At 51.8% G+C, this 14069-nt stretch overlaps 1 protein-coding gene across 2 annotated transcripts in view; it reads left to right on the top strand.

Annotated features, from left to right (window-relative positions):
• ARMC8 (armadillo repeat containing 8) overlaps nt 1-14069 on the top strand; it is a 218410-nt gene that overhangs the window by 106749 nt on the left and 97592 nt on the right. For both annotated transcript variants that reach the window (XM_075317585.1, XM_075317584.1), the window contains exon 10: nt 7943-8003. In XM_075317585.1, coding sequence (XP_075173700.1) covers nt 7943-8003 — 61 coding nt within the window. The remainder of the gene's footprint in view (nt 1-7942; nt 8004-14069) is intronic.

The raw sequence follows: 14069 nt of genomic DNA, 5'->3' as shown, positions 1-14069 counted from the left end.
CCCGCCCCTGTTCCCTTCGGGCTGTTGTTCTTTGTGTACACATGTTGTTCATGTTGAATGGTTTCAGTTCTCCGAAATTTCTTCGGATTGAATTTACTTTAAACCAATTTATAACTTTTCCTCCTTCTTGCTTTTGCACCAAAACTGACGAGCCCGTGAGGCACGGGGGGTGTATAGGCAGAAGGGGAGGGGCTTTACACTTTTTTTTAAAGTGTAATACTTTGTGTGGCCTCCAGAGGCAGAAGCTATACACCCAATTGTCTGGGTCTCCCAATAGGAGCTAGAAGAAAAGGAATTTACGGTAAGTAAACAAAATTCCTTTTTTTTAATACAACAATAAAAAACCGCGACACCTTCCCTTTTAACATACTGAAAGAAAAGGAAAACCAGAAGGATACATACCAAAGAAGAAAAAATTATAAATGTGAAAGATACAGTATATAACTTAGTAATTACAGTAATATAAAAATGAAAAAATAGGAAGAATGGATGGGTACAAGAAAAAGGGCAGATGTATTATGAGGTGTATAAAAATACAGGAAGAATATAGGTAGCAAGCACAAAATTGTACATCCCCTGCAGGTAAACCAGCTCAAAGGTCTAAAGACCTAGATGTAAAAATATAGGTATCCACTGTAAGAAGATAAGCAAATAAGGGCGACCTATAAGTATTATACACTATTACACATATTAAACACAATAATTATTTAGATTGTACTCAACCCCCCCCCACCTGCCGCTATCAAAGCTACTATGATACAGAGGTAAATGTCCTGTTAGCACTATACACTTTAGTAACTTAATTCTGGACGGTTCTCCAGACTCTGACGCGTTTTATTTACCTCTGCTGTGACCCCTTTTTTCCACTAACCACCTATTGGGACTCTATATCGCACACTACACAATTTAATTTAAATAATTATTCGTGTGTAATAGGGTATAATACTTATAGGTGGCCCTTAGGCTAGATTCACACTTGTGTTAATTACCTTCAGTCATAATCCACCCTTTTGGAAAACAGCAGAATCCGTTAACGGATTCCGCTGTTTCCCCTAGACTTGTATGGACGACTGATCGACCTGCGTTGCTTCCGCTGGCCGACGCTGCGGAACGTAGTATGTAACGTTTTTTGAGCAGCGGAATCCTATATTTTTTTCACTGCGCATGCTCATGCTTGTTTTTTTTTTTTTTAAATCACAGAAACTTTATTTCTTTATCGTTCCTATGGGAGACCCAGACCATGGGTGTATAGCTACTGCCCCCGGAGGACACACAAAGTTACTACACTCAAAACGTGTAGCTCCTCCCTCCTAGCATATACACCCCCTGCTAGCCAGTTCTAGCCAGTTTCTTGCTTTGTGTCAGGAGGATCCACACACACACATGCATCCCTTTTTGATTTTTCATTTTTTACAAAGATTTGGAAGAAAAGCGGGTCCACTGGACCCCCGGCATGTCCCTTCACACTCCCCTGGCGGCAGTGCTGTTAAGGTTGACTTCAGGGCAGGAGCCCTTCATGCCGCGCTCCTTCAACATCCCTTAGGGGCTCTGATTTGAAGTGGGAGCCAACACGGTTCTCACTGCCTTGCAGGAGACCGGCCTCCATCCGCAGCCCTTGTGCAGGACCCTGCTGGACGGAGCACTGACCCCCACCCCACAGGGACTGGACCCTGCGTCTCAAAGTTAAGTATAGAGACGTTTATTCAGAGGGTCTTTCTGCATGTGGGGCACTTTTATTGGGGGGGACAGTGATTGCTGAATAATGCTGCTTTGTTTACGGTGTTTCCGGCCGGTTCCACAGTTTTTACTGAGAACCGCGCCGATGAGGCCTGATTTTCGGCCGCATGCATAACTTTAGGCCCCGGCTTCAGCCGCGGCCTAGTTTCGTTTCGTTCCCCTGCATGTCAGGCATGCAGGGGGACGCTGCAGAGCCGCCCGCCGGCCGCTCTGCACAGGGGAGGACGCTCCGTTTTGAGGTGATGATTCCCTCCCCTGTACATCTCCTTCGCCCTCCGATTCCCGCTCCTGGGTTAACCCCCGCCTCCCCCCCTCACTCTGGCGCCATTTTCCAGCATCTTAGTACACTGGTCGGCGCTGGCTGCCCTGCAGCACAGGGAGGGAATACTGGCTGAGGGTCCAGGCTTGGAATCCGGAGGGCACTCATAATATGGCCTGATAAGTCACAACCCCTGGTTGTGCACTTTTTATACACTCTCAGGCATTCTGAAGGAGTTAATTCTTTATCATAGAATCTCCTCCTCAGCAGCATGACACTCTCAGGCATGCTGAAGGAGTTAATTCTTTATCATAGAATCTCCCCCTCAGCAGCATGTCTCACTCTAGCAGCTAAGCTACAAGGTTCTACATGTGCTGCATGTAACCTCATATTGCCTGAACCGGCACACTGTAATGGTTCTTAGGTGGGAGTCCCCCCAGGCTGAACCCCTGTCTTGGGTATTCTACCCATGCTGGACAGAGCCCCCACCTCTGCAGCATGTCTCACAGAGCGAGGCTGCAGGCTGTTTCTTTATTATCCACTGCAGGTAGTCTCGTACGGCTATACCGAGCTCCTAACCACTGTGGCCCCTCAGCATGGGGGCTCATTAATGGTCCCTCCAGCTGCTCCGGTTTTGGTGGCTGACCCCCATAGGATTCCTATTTCCAGGGGTCGGCTGTCCCGGCATCTGCTGAGCATGCAGTTCCCCTCTCAGGGCGTTTTCTGCTCGCTCGGCCAAGCTCACAAGGGACTCTCCTTCTGGGCTCAGACCCCGTTCTCCTGACAGGGAGACGCAGGGTCCCCTGTCCTCCCCGTCCCGCAGCTCCGATTACGAGCTGATTCACCGGACGAGGAAGATGTCTCTACCGCGGACACGGACGCTACTTTATGTACATTGATCCGTCCGTAGGTGACGCAGATGCGAATGATTGGCTTGCGTCCATTATTCTTGTGTCCGCCTGATCAGGGGAGTATTCCCCGCTGGCAGAAAGGCACAGTTTACCTTTAGCAGGTCAAGGAGTGTGTTACTTAACCACTCCAGTTTTCAGGCCGCTGCGTCCAAGCCCACAGCCTATCCTGCAGACCCCACAGCGGGGTTCTGCTGCCTGTCTCCCCCTCCCTTCAGAGAGAGTAGCCACTCCGGTCTAGACTGCCCGGTTAGTTGTATCAGTGGCTGACGGCACCTCTATAGGATTCTACCGTACATTAATTTTGTACTGGACCTCACTCCGCTCTGAGATGAAGCGTGTTTCTGAGGACTGTGTTTCCCCCTGTCCACCCATGGTGGTCAAGAAGTGGGCTCATTCACTTCAGGTGGCTCAGCCCGGACCGTTATGTCAGTGGCTGATGGCTCCTCACTTAAGGTTCTGCGGTCCGCCCGGTTGTCCTTTGGGCCAAGTCGGTATGGGAACGGCAGGAGCTTGTTCTCCTCAGCTTACAGCAGTGCGGTTTTTTGTAACTTCTCTGCTTCTCTGGAGGAGATGCATTCTCTCACAGGGACTCTATGCCCAAAACGGTTGCCTGAACTCCAGACTTCAGTCTTTTCATCCTCTGCCAGGTCTGCCATGCTAGACGCCGCACGGCGGTGGTCTGGGCTACCTTCCTCGCTATCCGCAGGCTCCTGTGGCTTCGAAATTGGAAGGCAGATGCCTCTATGGAGGTTCCTGGCTGGGCTCCCCCTTGGTGGGCCCAGTTTCCCCGGAACCAAGCTGGGTGAAATTAAGGAAGCTCTTGGCGGGGAGTGTGCTTCCTCGCCACAATCCTAAACCAGGGAACCTGTCCAGGGCAGGAATCAGTTGAGGTTTCGGTGGTTTCCGTTCCTCCATCTGATCGTCCTCTAGCTCGGCCTAGGTTCATAGAACCAAATGGCTCGAAGCTGCGTCTTCAGAAGACCGCAGGAGATGCTGCCACTGAGCCAGCTTCCTCCGAGCTATCTAGCCACGCCAACAACCTCCTTGGTCGGTGGCAGGCTCTCTCCACTTGGCGACGTATGGTTCTAACACGTCTCCGTTCAGTGGGGGCGGGATTATATCTCCCATGGCTACAGGATGGAATTCTGTCCACCCGCCAAACAGATTTTTTCTGTCAACTCCTCCCGGCTCCAAGGCCGCCGCCTTCTCACAGGCCGTGGCATTTCTTGCAGACCAATGGAGTAATTGTACCGGTTCCCGACTGGGAACGGTTCTGAGATTTTTGCTTAAATCTATTCCTAGTCCCCGAAGAGGGCGGTGCCTTCCGACCTGGATCTTTAGCTTTTCAAGCATAGTCAGGTGTGGCGTTTTCACATGGAGTCTCGGTCTTGTTCCGTGTGTTTTTCACCGGATCAATCAAGAACCCAAGGAGATTCCCTAGCAGCCATCGGCATCAGAGATGCCTATCTGCAGGGGTCAATCGCAGTTTCACACCAGCGTTGACTACGTTTTGACAATCGGAGTGGTCCAGTTCGTGGCTCTTCCCTTGGGGTTAGCCACGGCCCCTCGAGTATTCTCATTGGGGCAGCTGTGATTAGGGTCCTGCACCCCTAGGGATTGGCAGTGATCTTTTGCCCTGGACGGCCTTCTTGTCGGGGCTTCATCCAGTGCTGACTCTTAGCAGAGTGCTTCGCTCACTCTCGCCACTCTAACCTATTCGGGTGGCTTGTCTTTCTGCCCAAGTCCACTCTGACTTCGAACCAGAGGTTCTCAGGGACGCAATTCGAGTCTCTATCGGCACTTGTGAAGCTGCTCTTAGTCGATCAGTAGTCCCTCCGCTGGCGGTCGGCGTCGTTCTATCAGACACCATATACAGGTGCTGGTCAGACGGTGGCATCAATGGAAGCGATTCCTTGCCCAGTTTCTCCTGCGTCCTCTGAGATGGATGTTTTCCGCTGTACAAGCGAACTCCCTCCTCCCACGGGGTGGTGGCTTCGCCACTGACCAGAGGCTCGTTTCAGTGGTGGCTTCGGCCACTCTGTCTCAGGAGCGCTCCTTCCTGGCCCCGTCCCGGGTGAGCCTCACCAGGATGCTAGTCTATCCGCCTTGGGAGCAGTATATCTCCACCGTGGAGCGCAGGGCGCTTGGACTCTGTCCGAATCAGCCCTCTGGATCAATGTGCTGGAAATCAGAGCTGTATTCTAGCTCTCTAAGCCTTCACCATCTGTTGGCGGCTAGGCACATTCGAGTTCAGTCGGACAACGTGACAGCGTTTTTCCTACATCAGCTTCCAGGGCGGGACACTCAGCCGCCTGGCAATCTTGGCGGCTCAACATTCTTCAGTGGACAAGGGACTCCTAGTCCACCGTATCCGCAGCCCACATCCTAGATGTGAAAACTGCGAGGCAGACTATTTCAGCTGTCCAACCGTGGTCCACAATCCTCAGGTTTTGCGGTAGACACACTGGTTCATGTTTGACCCCAGCTTCGTCTCTTTACGTATTTTACCCTCTACCTCTTGTCCAGAGTCCTGCGCAAGATCAGTAAAGAGGGCTGTCGGGTCATTCTCATACTCCAGACTGACCCAGGCAGGCTTGGTACTCTGACCTGCTCCTTCTGTCCGTTGGGTTGCCATGGCATCTTCCGGACCGTCCAGACCTTTTCTCAAAAGGTCCGTTTTTTCCGTCAGAATTCTGGATTCTCAGATTGACGGCGTAGCTCTTGAGTCCCGGATCTTGGCGACTTCTGGTATCCTTCCTGAAGTCATCTCCGCTATGACTCGAGCTCCAAAGTGTCCTTTGACCTTTTTGGCCTTGCCGACCCTCCTGTCCCTTCCACAGTCCGGTCTACAGCTAGGACTATCCCTCATTAAGGGACAGGTCTCGGCTCTGTCAGTATGTGCCAGCGGCGTATCGTCCGGCTGGCTCCGGTGCGCTCCTTTAAGGGCGCATCTCACATCATTCCGCCTTTCCGGCGGCCTATGGAGCTCTGGGACCTTAATCCGGTCCTCCCGGTTCCCGGAAACCTCCCTTTGCGCCTCTTGGGGAGGTTTCTTTGTTTCATCTTTCACAGAAAGTAGTCTTTCTAGTGGCTATATTTTCCCGCCAGAGAGTTCTGGCTGCACTCTCTCGGAGTCACCCCCTTTTTTTGGTCTTTGCATCAAGACAAGGTGGTCTCCGTCCGACTCCGGACTTTTTTCCCTAAGGTGGTTACTGCTTCCACCTTATCCGGGGCAATTTTCCTGCCTTCCTTTTGTCCGGCTCCTGTTCATCGCTTGAGGAAGCGTTGCATATCCTGGATCTGGTGCGGGCGCTCCGGATCTATGTGTCTCGCACCGCCGTTATTAGGCGGTGCACCTCTCTCTGGTGCTGACTGCTAGTCAGCGTAGCGGTCTCTCGGCATCTAAGCCAACCCTGGTTCGTTGGCTTAGGTCGGCCATTTCGGAGACCTACAAGTGTACTCAAGTGCCTTCCCCGCCGGGGATCAGAGCACATTTGATCAGACCTGTCGGCGCCTTTTTGGGCTTTCAAGCACCAGGTTACGGCTCAGTAGGTCTGTCAGACTGCAGCTCGAATTAGTCTGCATACTTTTTCGAAGCACTACCCAAGGCATGCTCATGCTTTGGCAGACGCGGGCTTGGGCAGACGCATCTTTCCGGCGTCTGTTGCCCATTTGTGAAGTTAGGTTTGCCTGCTTCTCAGTTGTCTGTTTATTCCCACCCATGGACTGCTTTTGAACGTCCCATGGTCTGGGTCTCCCATAGGAACGATAAAGAAAAAGAGAATTTTGTTTACTTACCGTAAATTCTTTTTCTTATAGTTCCGTCATGGGAGACCCAGCACCCTCCCTATTGCCTGTTGGCAGGTTTCTTGTTCCGTGTGTCTTCACCGGCTGTTATTGTTGTAGACAGAGGTTCCGGCTCTTCCGGATTTTACTCTCTCTTCTTGTGGGTGGATGTCCTCCTTCAGCTTTTGCACTAAACTGGCTAGAACTGGCTAGCAGGGGGTGTATATGCTAGGAGGGAGGAGCTACACGTTTTGAGTGTAGTAACTTTGTGTGTCCTCCGGGGGCAGTAGCTATACACCCATGGTCTGGGTCTCCCATGACGGAACTATAAGAAAAAGAATTTACGGTAAGTAAACAAAATTCTCTTTTTTTGTCTCTTGGTGGCCGAACGATCAGCTGAGCGTCCGGCTTTTGAGAGAGCTCAGCTGAGCTCCCGGCAGCCAGGTGATCAGCTGATCGTTCACAATAGTCTGCCACCGGTAAAACTGTAAAGAGGAAAAAAAAAGCTTTCCGTTGTTTTGTACGATCCGTTGTGCCATTACTGTATATGCAACACATCCGTCACACAATGCAATGCAACAGATGCTGTTCAATGCAAGTGGGAAACTAGCCTTATTTGCTTATCTTCTTACAGTGGATACCTCTATTTTTACATCTAGGTCTTTTTTTGACCTTTTGAGCTGGTTTACCTGCAGGGGATATAACATTTATTTATTTTATTTTATTTATTTTTTTGTGCTTGCTACCTATATTTTTCCTGTATTTTATACACTCATAATACATGTGCCTTTTTTTATTTTTTTTTTTTTTTTTGTACCCATCCATTCTTTTTAGTTAATTTATTTTTCATTTTTATATTACTGTAATTACTAAGTTATATATCTTTCACATTTTATTATTTTGTCATTTTTTTGTTATTCTCTTTTGGTACGTATCCTTCTGGTTCTCCTTTTCTTTCATGATGTCTCTTGAAGTTTGTACCTGCCTGGGGAACATCATTTGATGTATCCCCGGTTTTGAATATTTATTATGGCCATGGATTTAATATCCTTAACATACGGTATACATTTATTTTCTGATATAAACAATTGAAGTTATGGAGGACACTCTAGAGAAAATCTTTACATAGTTACATAGGTTGAAAAGAGACCTAGGTCCATATAGTTCAACCTTCCTCCACCAATTCTACATTTTGTCATTATTTATACATTATTATCATCATTTACAACACAGACCTTTTTTCTTTCAGCTTAACGTATATGTGCAGAGCAGGCTCTATAAGAACAGATGACAACTGCATTGTGTTAAAAGTAAGTTCTATGATCTACAGAATCTTCTAAATGGTTGTTGGTTGACAGATGAGAATACCATTCATGCTGCTTTTTTTTTTTTTTTTTTTTTTTTTTTATTTAAAAAAATAAAGGAAAAGGATAAGCTGCATTTATTTGCATATATAGTGGTAATATACAGGTATATACTGTTTTATCCATGTGCATCAGCCTAACTGGAAGTGCAGCTGAAGGGTGAAAATGAAGTTACCGTATTTTCTTTATCGTTCCTTCCATGGGAGACCCAGACCATGGGGTGTATAGCTAGCGCCTCCGGAGGACACACAAAGCACTACACTCAAATGTGTAGCTCCTCCCTCCGGGCTATATACACCCCCTGGATGACAATCTACCCAGTTCAACGCTTTGTGTTCCAGGAGGATCACAGACATTTTCATTTCCTGATATATTTTTTTTTTTAATTTTTAAAGATTTGGAAGAAAAGCGGGTCCAGTCTGGACTCCCGGCATGTCCCTTCACGCTCCACTCTGCGGGGTGCTGTTAAGGTTGATTTTACTAAGGCTGGAGCCTTCACATGCCGAGCTCCTTCGCATCCTCTGTCGAGGCTCTGTTTGAAGTGGGAGCCATCACGGTCCTCTCTGCTTGCAGAAGACCGGTCTCCATCCGCAGCCCTGTCTGGTCCCTGCTGGAAGGAGCGTTAACCCCCACTCAGGGACATGGCCCTGCGTCTCAAAGCTAAGTATTGAGACGTTTTTTTCAGGGGTCCCGGGCACTTTTATTAGGGGGACAGTATGTGCTTTAGCGTTACTGTTAATTTCGGCCGGTTCTGGGAATTTTCCATGAGAACCGCGCCGACGGTGCCTGCTCGTCGGCCGCACTTTAAAATCTAGGCCCCGGCTTCAGTTTGGGCCTAGTTTCGTTTTCGGCTTCCTATGCATGTTTTGCATACAGCGCCGCCCACCGCCCGACCAGCAGAGGGGAGGGCACTCCTCTCTAGGGAGATGTCCCCTCCCCTCTCTACCTCCGTGTGTCTCTCTGCCCTCTGTGTTTCCCGCTCCTGGGCTTATACACGCCCCCCCTCCTTCTCCCAGTGCCATTTTCTCAGCGTTTTTCACACTGGGAAGCGCTGGAAGCTGCAGCTGCATACTATCTAGAAGGCTGACACTTCACAGGGGAGCGGTGAAATCCGGAGGACACACAGAGAGCAGGGCTGGTAAGCCACAACCCCTGGTTGTGGACTTTTTATTACACTCTCAGGCTTTCTACAGGAGTGTATCTGGCTGCAGAACTTCCTCCACAGCAGCATGTCTGTCACTAGGAGCAAGGCTGCAAACATGTATGCTATATGCACTGCTTGTAAGCTAATTCTGCCAGAGCCAAGCACATACCCACATTGTGATACCTGTGCTAATATGGTTGTGTCTCAGCCTGGAGCCTCCGCAGGGGTCCCTCCGGCTGCTCCGGCCCCGGTGGCTGAACCCCCGGCTTGGGTAGCATCTTTTTCACAAGCTCTTTCCAAGTCGTTTGCCGACTCCATGGGGCAGCTGTCCCGGACGCTGCTGTCTATGCATCAGCCTCCCTCTCAGGGTGTCTCTGCGGCTCCGAGCTCTGCAGAGCCCTCAGAGCAGGTCCTAGGACCCCGTCCCCCTAAACGGAGACGCACGGACCCTTCTCCTTCCTCGTCCCACGGCTCTGATTCACAAGCCGAGGTGCAGGGCGAGGAGGATTCACTTGCTGTGGGCTCAGACGCTGCCTCTATGTACCCCATTGACTTGTCTGAGGGTGATGCGGATGTTGGTGACTTGATTACGTCCATTAACTCCGTACTGAACCTCAACCCACAAGAGTCAGAGGAACAACCCTCTCTGGTAGAGGTACACCAGTTTACCTCTCCTAAGAAACCTAGGAGTATGTTTTTTAACCACTCCAGCTTTCAGACCACTGTTAACAAGCCCAGGGCCTGTCCTGACAAACGCTTTCTGAAGCGTAGTTCAGATGACCGTTTTCCTTTTCCACCAGAGGTGGTTAAGGAATGGGCCCAGTCCCCAAAGGTGGACCCTCCGGTGTCCAGAATCTCAGCCCGCACAGTTGTTGCTGTGGCTGACGGCACTTCTCTTAAGGACCACACTGACCGCCAGGTTGACCTTCTGGCCAAGTCTGTATTTGAGGCGGCAGGAGCCTCCTTCTCCCCGTCTTTTGCGGCAGTATGGGCTCTTAAGGCTATCTCTGCCTCGCTGGCGGAGATTCATTCCCTCTCCAGGGACTCTATTCCTGAGATGGATGCCTTAACTTCTCAAGCTTCGGCTTTTGCATCCTACGCCATGTCTGCCATCCTGGAGGCTGCTCACCGCACGGCAGTGGCCTCCGCTAACTCCCTCGCGATCCGCAGGATCTTGTGGCTTCGAGAGTGGAAAGCGGACGCTTCCTCTAAGTACCTTGCGAGTCTCCCTTTTACTGGGTCCCGGCTGTTTGGGGAACAGCTTGATGACATAATTAAGGAGGCTACTGGCGGGAAGAGTACTTCCTTGCCACAAACTAAAGCCAAGAAACCTGCCCAGGTCAGGAACCAATCGAGGTTTCGTTCCTTTCGTTCCTCTAACTGGTCATCCTCTAAGCCCTCGGCCTCGTCCACTACCGCCAAGGATCGTAAATCCAACTGGCGCGCAAAGCCGCGTCCTCAAAAGACCGGAGGAGCCGCTGCCACCAAGGCAGCCTCCTCGTGACTATCTGGCCGAGCCAGCAAAGTCCTTGGTCGGTGGCAGGCTCTCCCGCTTTGGCGACGTGTGGTTGCAACACGTCTCCGATCAGTGGGTGCGGATATCATCACCCACAGCTACAGGATACCTTTTTCTTCCAGCCCGCCAAACAGATTTTTTCTGTCCACCCCCCCCTGCTCCAAAGCCGCCGCCTTCTCTCAGGCCGTGGCATCCCTGCAGGCCAACGGTGTAATTGTTCCGGTCCCCGCCCGGGAACGGTTCAGCGGTTTCTACTCAAACCTCTTTCTAGTCCCCAAAAAGGACGGTTCCTCCCGACCCATCCTGGATCTCAAGCTTCTCAACAAGCATGTTCAGGTGCGGCACTTTCGCATGGAATCTCTGAGATCGGTCATTGCCTCAATGACCCAGGGAGATTTTCTGGCATCCATCGACATCAGAGATGCCTACCTGCATGTGCCTATTGCGGTCTCACACCAGCGCTGGCTACGCTTTGCAATCGGAGAGGAACACTTCCAGTTCGTGGCTCTTCCCTTTGGCTTAGCCACGGCCCCTCGAGTGTTCACCAAGGTCATGGCAGCAGTGGTTGCGGTCCTGCACCTCCAGGGATTGGCAGTGATTCCTTACCTGGACGACCTTCTAGTCAAGGCCTCATCCAGTGTAGACTGCCAGCGGAGTGTCTCTCTCACTGTCACCACGCTAACTCAGTTCGGGTGGCTTGTCAACCTCCCCAAGTCGACTCTGACCCCGACCCGGGTACTTTTGTACCTAGGGATGCAATTCGAGACTCTGCCGGCACTTGTCAAGTTGCCCCTAGTCAAACAGCAGTCCCTTCGTCTGGCGGTGCGCTCTCTGCTGAGGCACCGCCGTCATTCCATCAGACACCTCATGCAGGTGCTAAGTCAGATGGTGGCGTCCATGGAAGCGGTTCCCTTTGCCCAGTTCCATCTGCGTCCCTTGCAGCTGGACATTCTCCGCTGTTGGGACAAGCGGATCTCTTCCTTGGACAGGCTGGTGGCTCTGTCATCACAGGCCAGGAACTCCCTTCGGTGGTGGCTTCAGCCCCTCTCCCTGTCACAGGGACGTTCCTTCCTGACTCCGTCCTGGGTGATCCTCACCACGGATGCCAGTCTCTCCGGCTGGGGAGCGGTATTTCTCCATCACCGAGCACAGGGCACTTGGACTCCGTCCGAATCAGCCCTCCCGATCAATGTGCTGGAAATCAGAGCTGTGTTTCTAGCTCTCCTGGACTTTCACCACCTATTGGCGGGCAAGCACATTCGGGTTCAGTCGGACAACGCGACAGCGGTTGCCTACATCAATCACCAGGGCGGAACTCACAGCCGTCTGGCGATGTTGGAGGTTCAACGAATCCTCCAGTGGACGGAGGACTCCAAGTCCACCATATCCGCAGTTCACATCCCAGGCGTGGAAAACTGGGAGGCCGATTATCTCAGCCGTCAAACCGTGGACGGCGGCGAGTGGGCCCTGCATCCGTCAGTGTTCAGATCGATCTGCCGCAAGTGGGGCACTCCGGAAGTAGATCTAATGGCTTCCCGGCACAACAACAAGGTTCCGGTTTACGTGGCTCGCTCCCACGATCCTCAAGCCTTCGCAGCAGACGCACTGGTTCAAGATTGGTCTCAGTTCAGTCTGGCCTATGTGTTTCCCCCTCTAGCTCTCTTGCCCAGGGTTCTGCGCAAGATCCGAATGGAGGGCCGTCGAGTCATACTCATTGCTCCGGACTGGCCCAGGCGAGCCTGGTACCCAGATCTGCTCCGCCTGTCCGTAGAGGTGCCGTGGCATCTCCCGGACCGCCCAGACCTTCTCTCTCAAGGTCCGTTCTTCCGCCAGAATTCTGCGGCTCTCAGATTGACGGCGTGGCTCTTGAGTCCTGGATCCTGACGGCTTCAGGCATTCCCTCTGAGGTCATCTCCACCATGACTCAGGCTCGGAAGTCTTCCTCGGCTAAGATTTACCACAGGACTTGGAGAATTTTCCTGTCCTGGTGTCGCTCTTCCGGCCATGCTCCTTGGCCGTTCGCCTTGCCGACCATCCTGTCTTTTCTACAGTCAGGTCTGCAGTTGGGTCTGTCCCTCAATTCTCTTAAGGGACAGGTGTCGGCTTTGTCGGTATTGTTCCAGCGGCGTATCGCCCGACTGGCTCAGGTGCGCACCTTCATGCAGGGCGCATCTCACATCATCCCTCCTTACCGACGGCCCTTGGATCCCTGGGACCTTAATCTGGTCCTCACGGCCTTACAGAAACCCCCTTTTGAGCCTCTCAGGGAAGTTCCTTTGTCTAGACTTTCACAGAAAGTTGTCTTTCTAGTAGCCATAACTTCTCTCAGGAGAGTTTCTGATTTGGCTGCGCTTTCTTCGGAATCCCCCTTTTTGGTGTTTCACCAAGACAAGGTGGTTCTGCGTCCGACTCCGGACTTTCTCCCTAAGGTGGTGTCTTCCTTCCACCTTAACCAGGACATTTCATTGCCCTCTCTTTGTCCGGCCCCTGTGCATCGCTTTGAGAAGGCGTTGCACACCTTGGATTTGGTGCGGGCGCTCCGAATCTATGTGTCTCGCACCGCCGTTTTTCGGCGGTGCACCTCACTTTTCTTTGTCGCTCCATTGGGAGACCCAGACAATTGGGTGTATAGCTATTGCCTCTGGAGGCCACACAAAGTATTACACTTAAAAGTGTAAGGCCCCTCCCCTTCTGGCTATACACCCCCAGTGGGATCACTGGCTCACCAGTTTTGTGCTTTGTGCGAAGGAGGCAACACATCCACGCATAGCTCCACTTTTGAGTCAGCAGCAGCTGCTGACTATGTCGGATGGAAGAAAAGAGGACACATATAGTGTCCCCAGCATGCTCCCTTCTCACCCCACTGTATGTCGGAGGTGTTTGTAAGGTTGAGGTACCCATTGCGGGTACGGCGGCAGGAGCCCACATGCTGATTCCTTCCCCATCCCTTTTTACAGGGCTCTGGGTGAAGTGGGATTTACCGGTCTCCAGGCACTGAGACCGGGCTCCATCTACAGCCCCTGGAGAAGATGCTGGATGGAGCGGAGTACATCAGGGACATGGCCCTGCTTCCTCAAGGTACTCTGTGTCCCCGTGCATTTGGCGCTCACACCGCAGCATGCTGGGTGTTGTAGTGCGCCGGGGGACATCAGCGCTGCGGCGCCTGTGCCATGGCCTCATTCAGCTTTGCTGAAGCAGGCTCACTTATGGGAATTGGTCGCGCCGGCCGCTGGGACTGCGGCGCGGCTGGCACTTGTAGTGCGCCGGGGACTTCAGCGCGGCCTGCGCTTTTACGGCGGCCGCGCTGATAACTAGAGTCCCCGGCTTTTGCGGCCTGCTTCCGTTCGTTCCC

Source organism: Anomaloglossus baeobatrachus, chromosome 7, assembly GCF_048569485.1.
Source record: "Anomaloglossus baeobatrachus isolate aAnoBae1 chromosome 7, aAnoBae1.hap1, whole genome shotgun sequence".
In the NCBI taxonomy this organism is placed as follows: Eukaryota; Metazoa; Chordata; class Amphibia; order Anura; family Aromobatidae; genus Anomaloglossus; species Anomaloglossus baeobatrachus.
The sequence above is the reverse complement of the archived record's forward strand: the minus strand, read 5'-3'. Positions and strand labels throughout refer to the sequence as shown.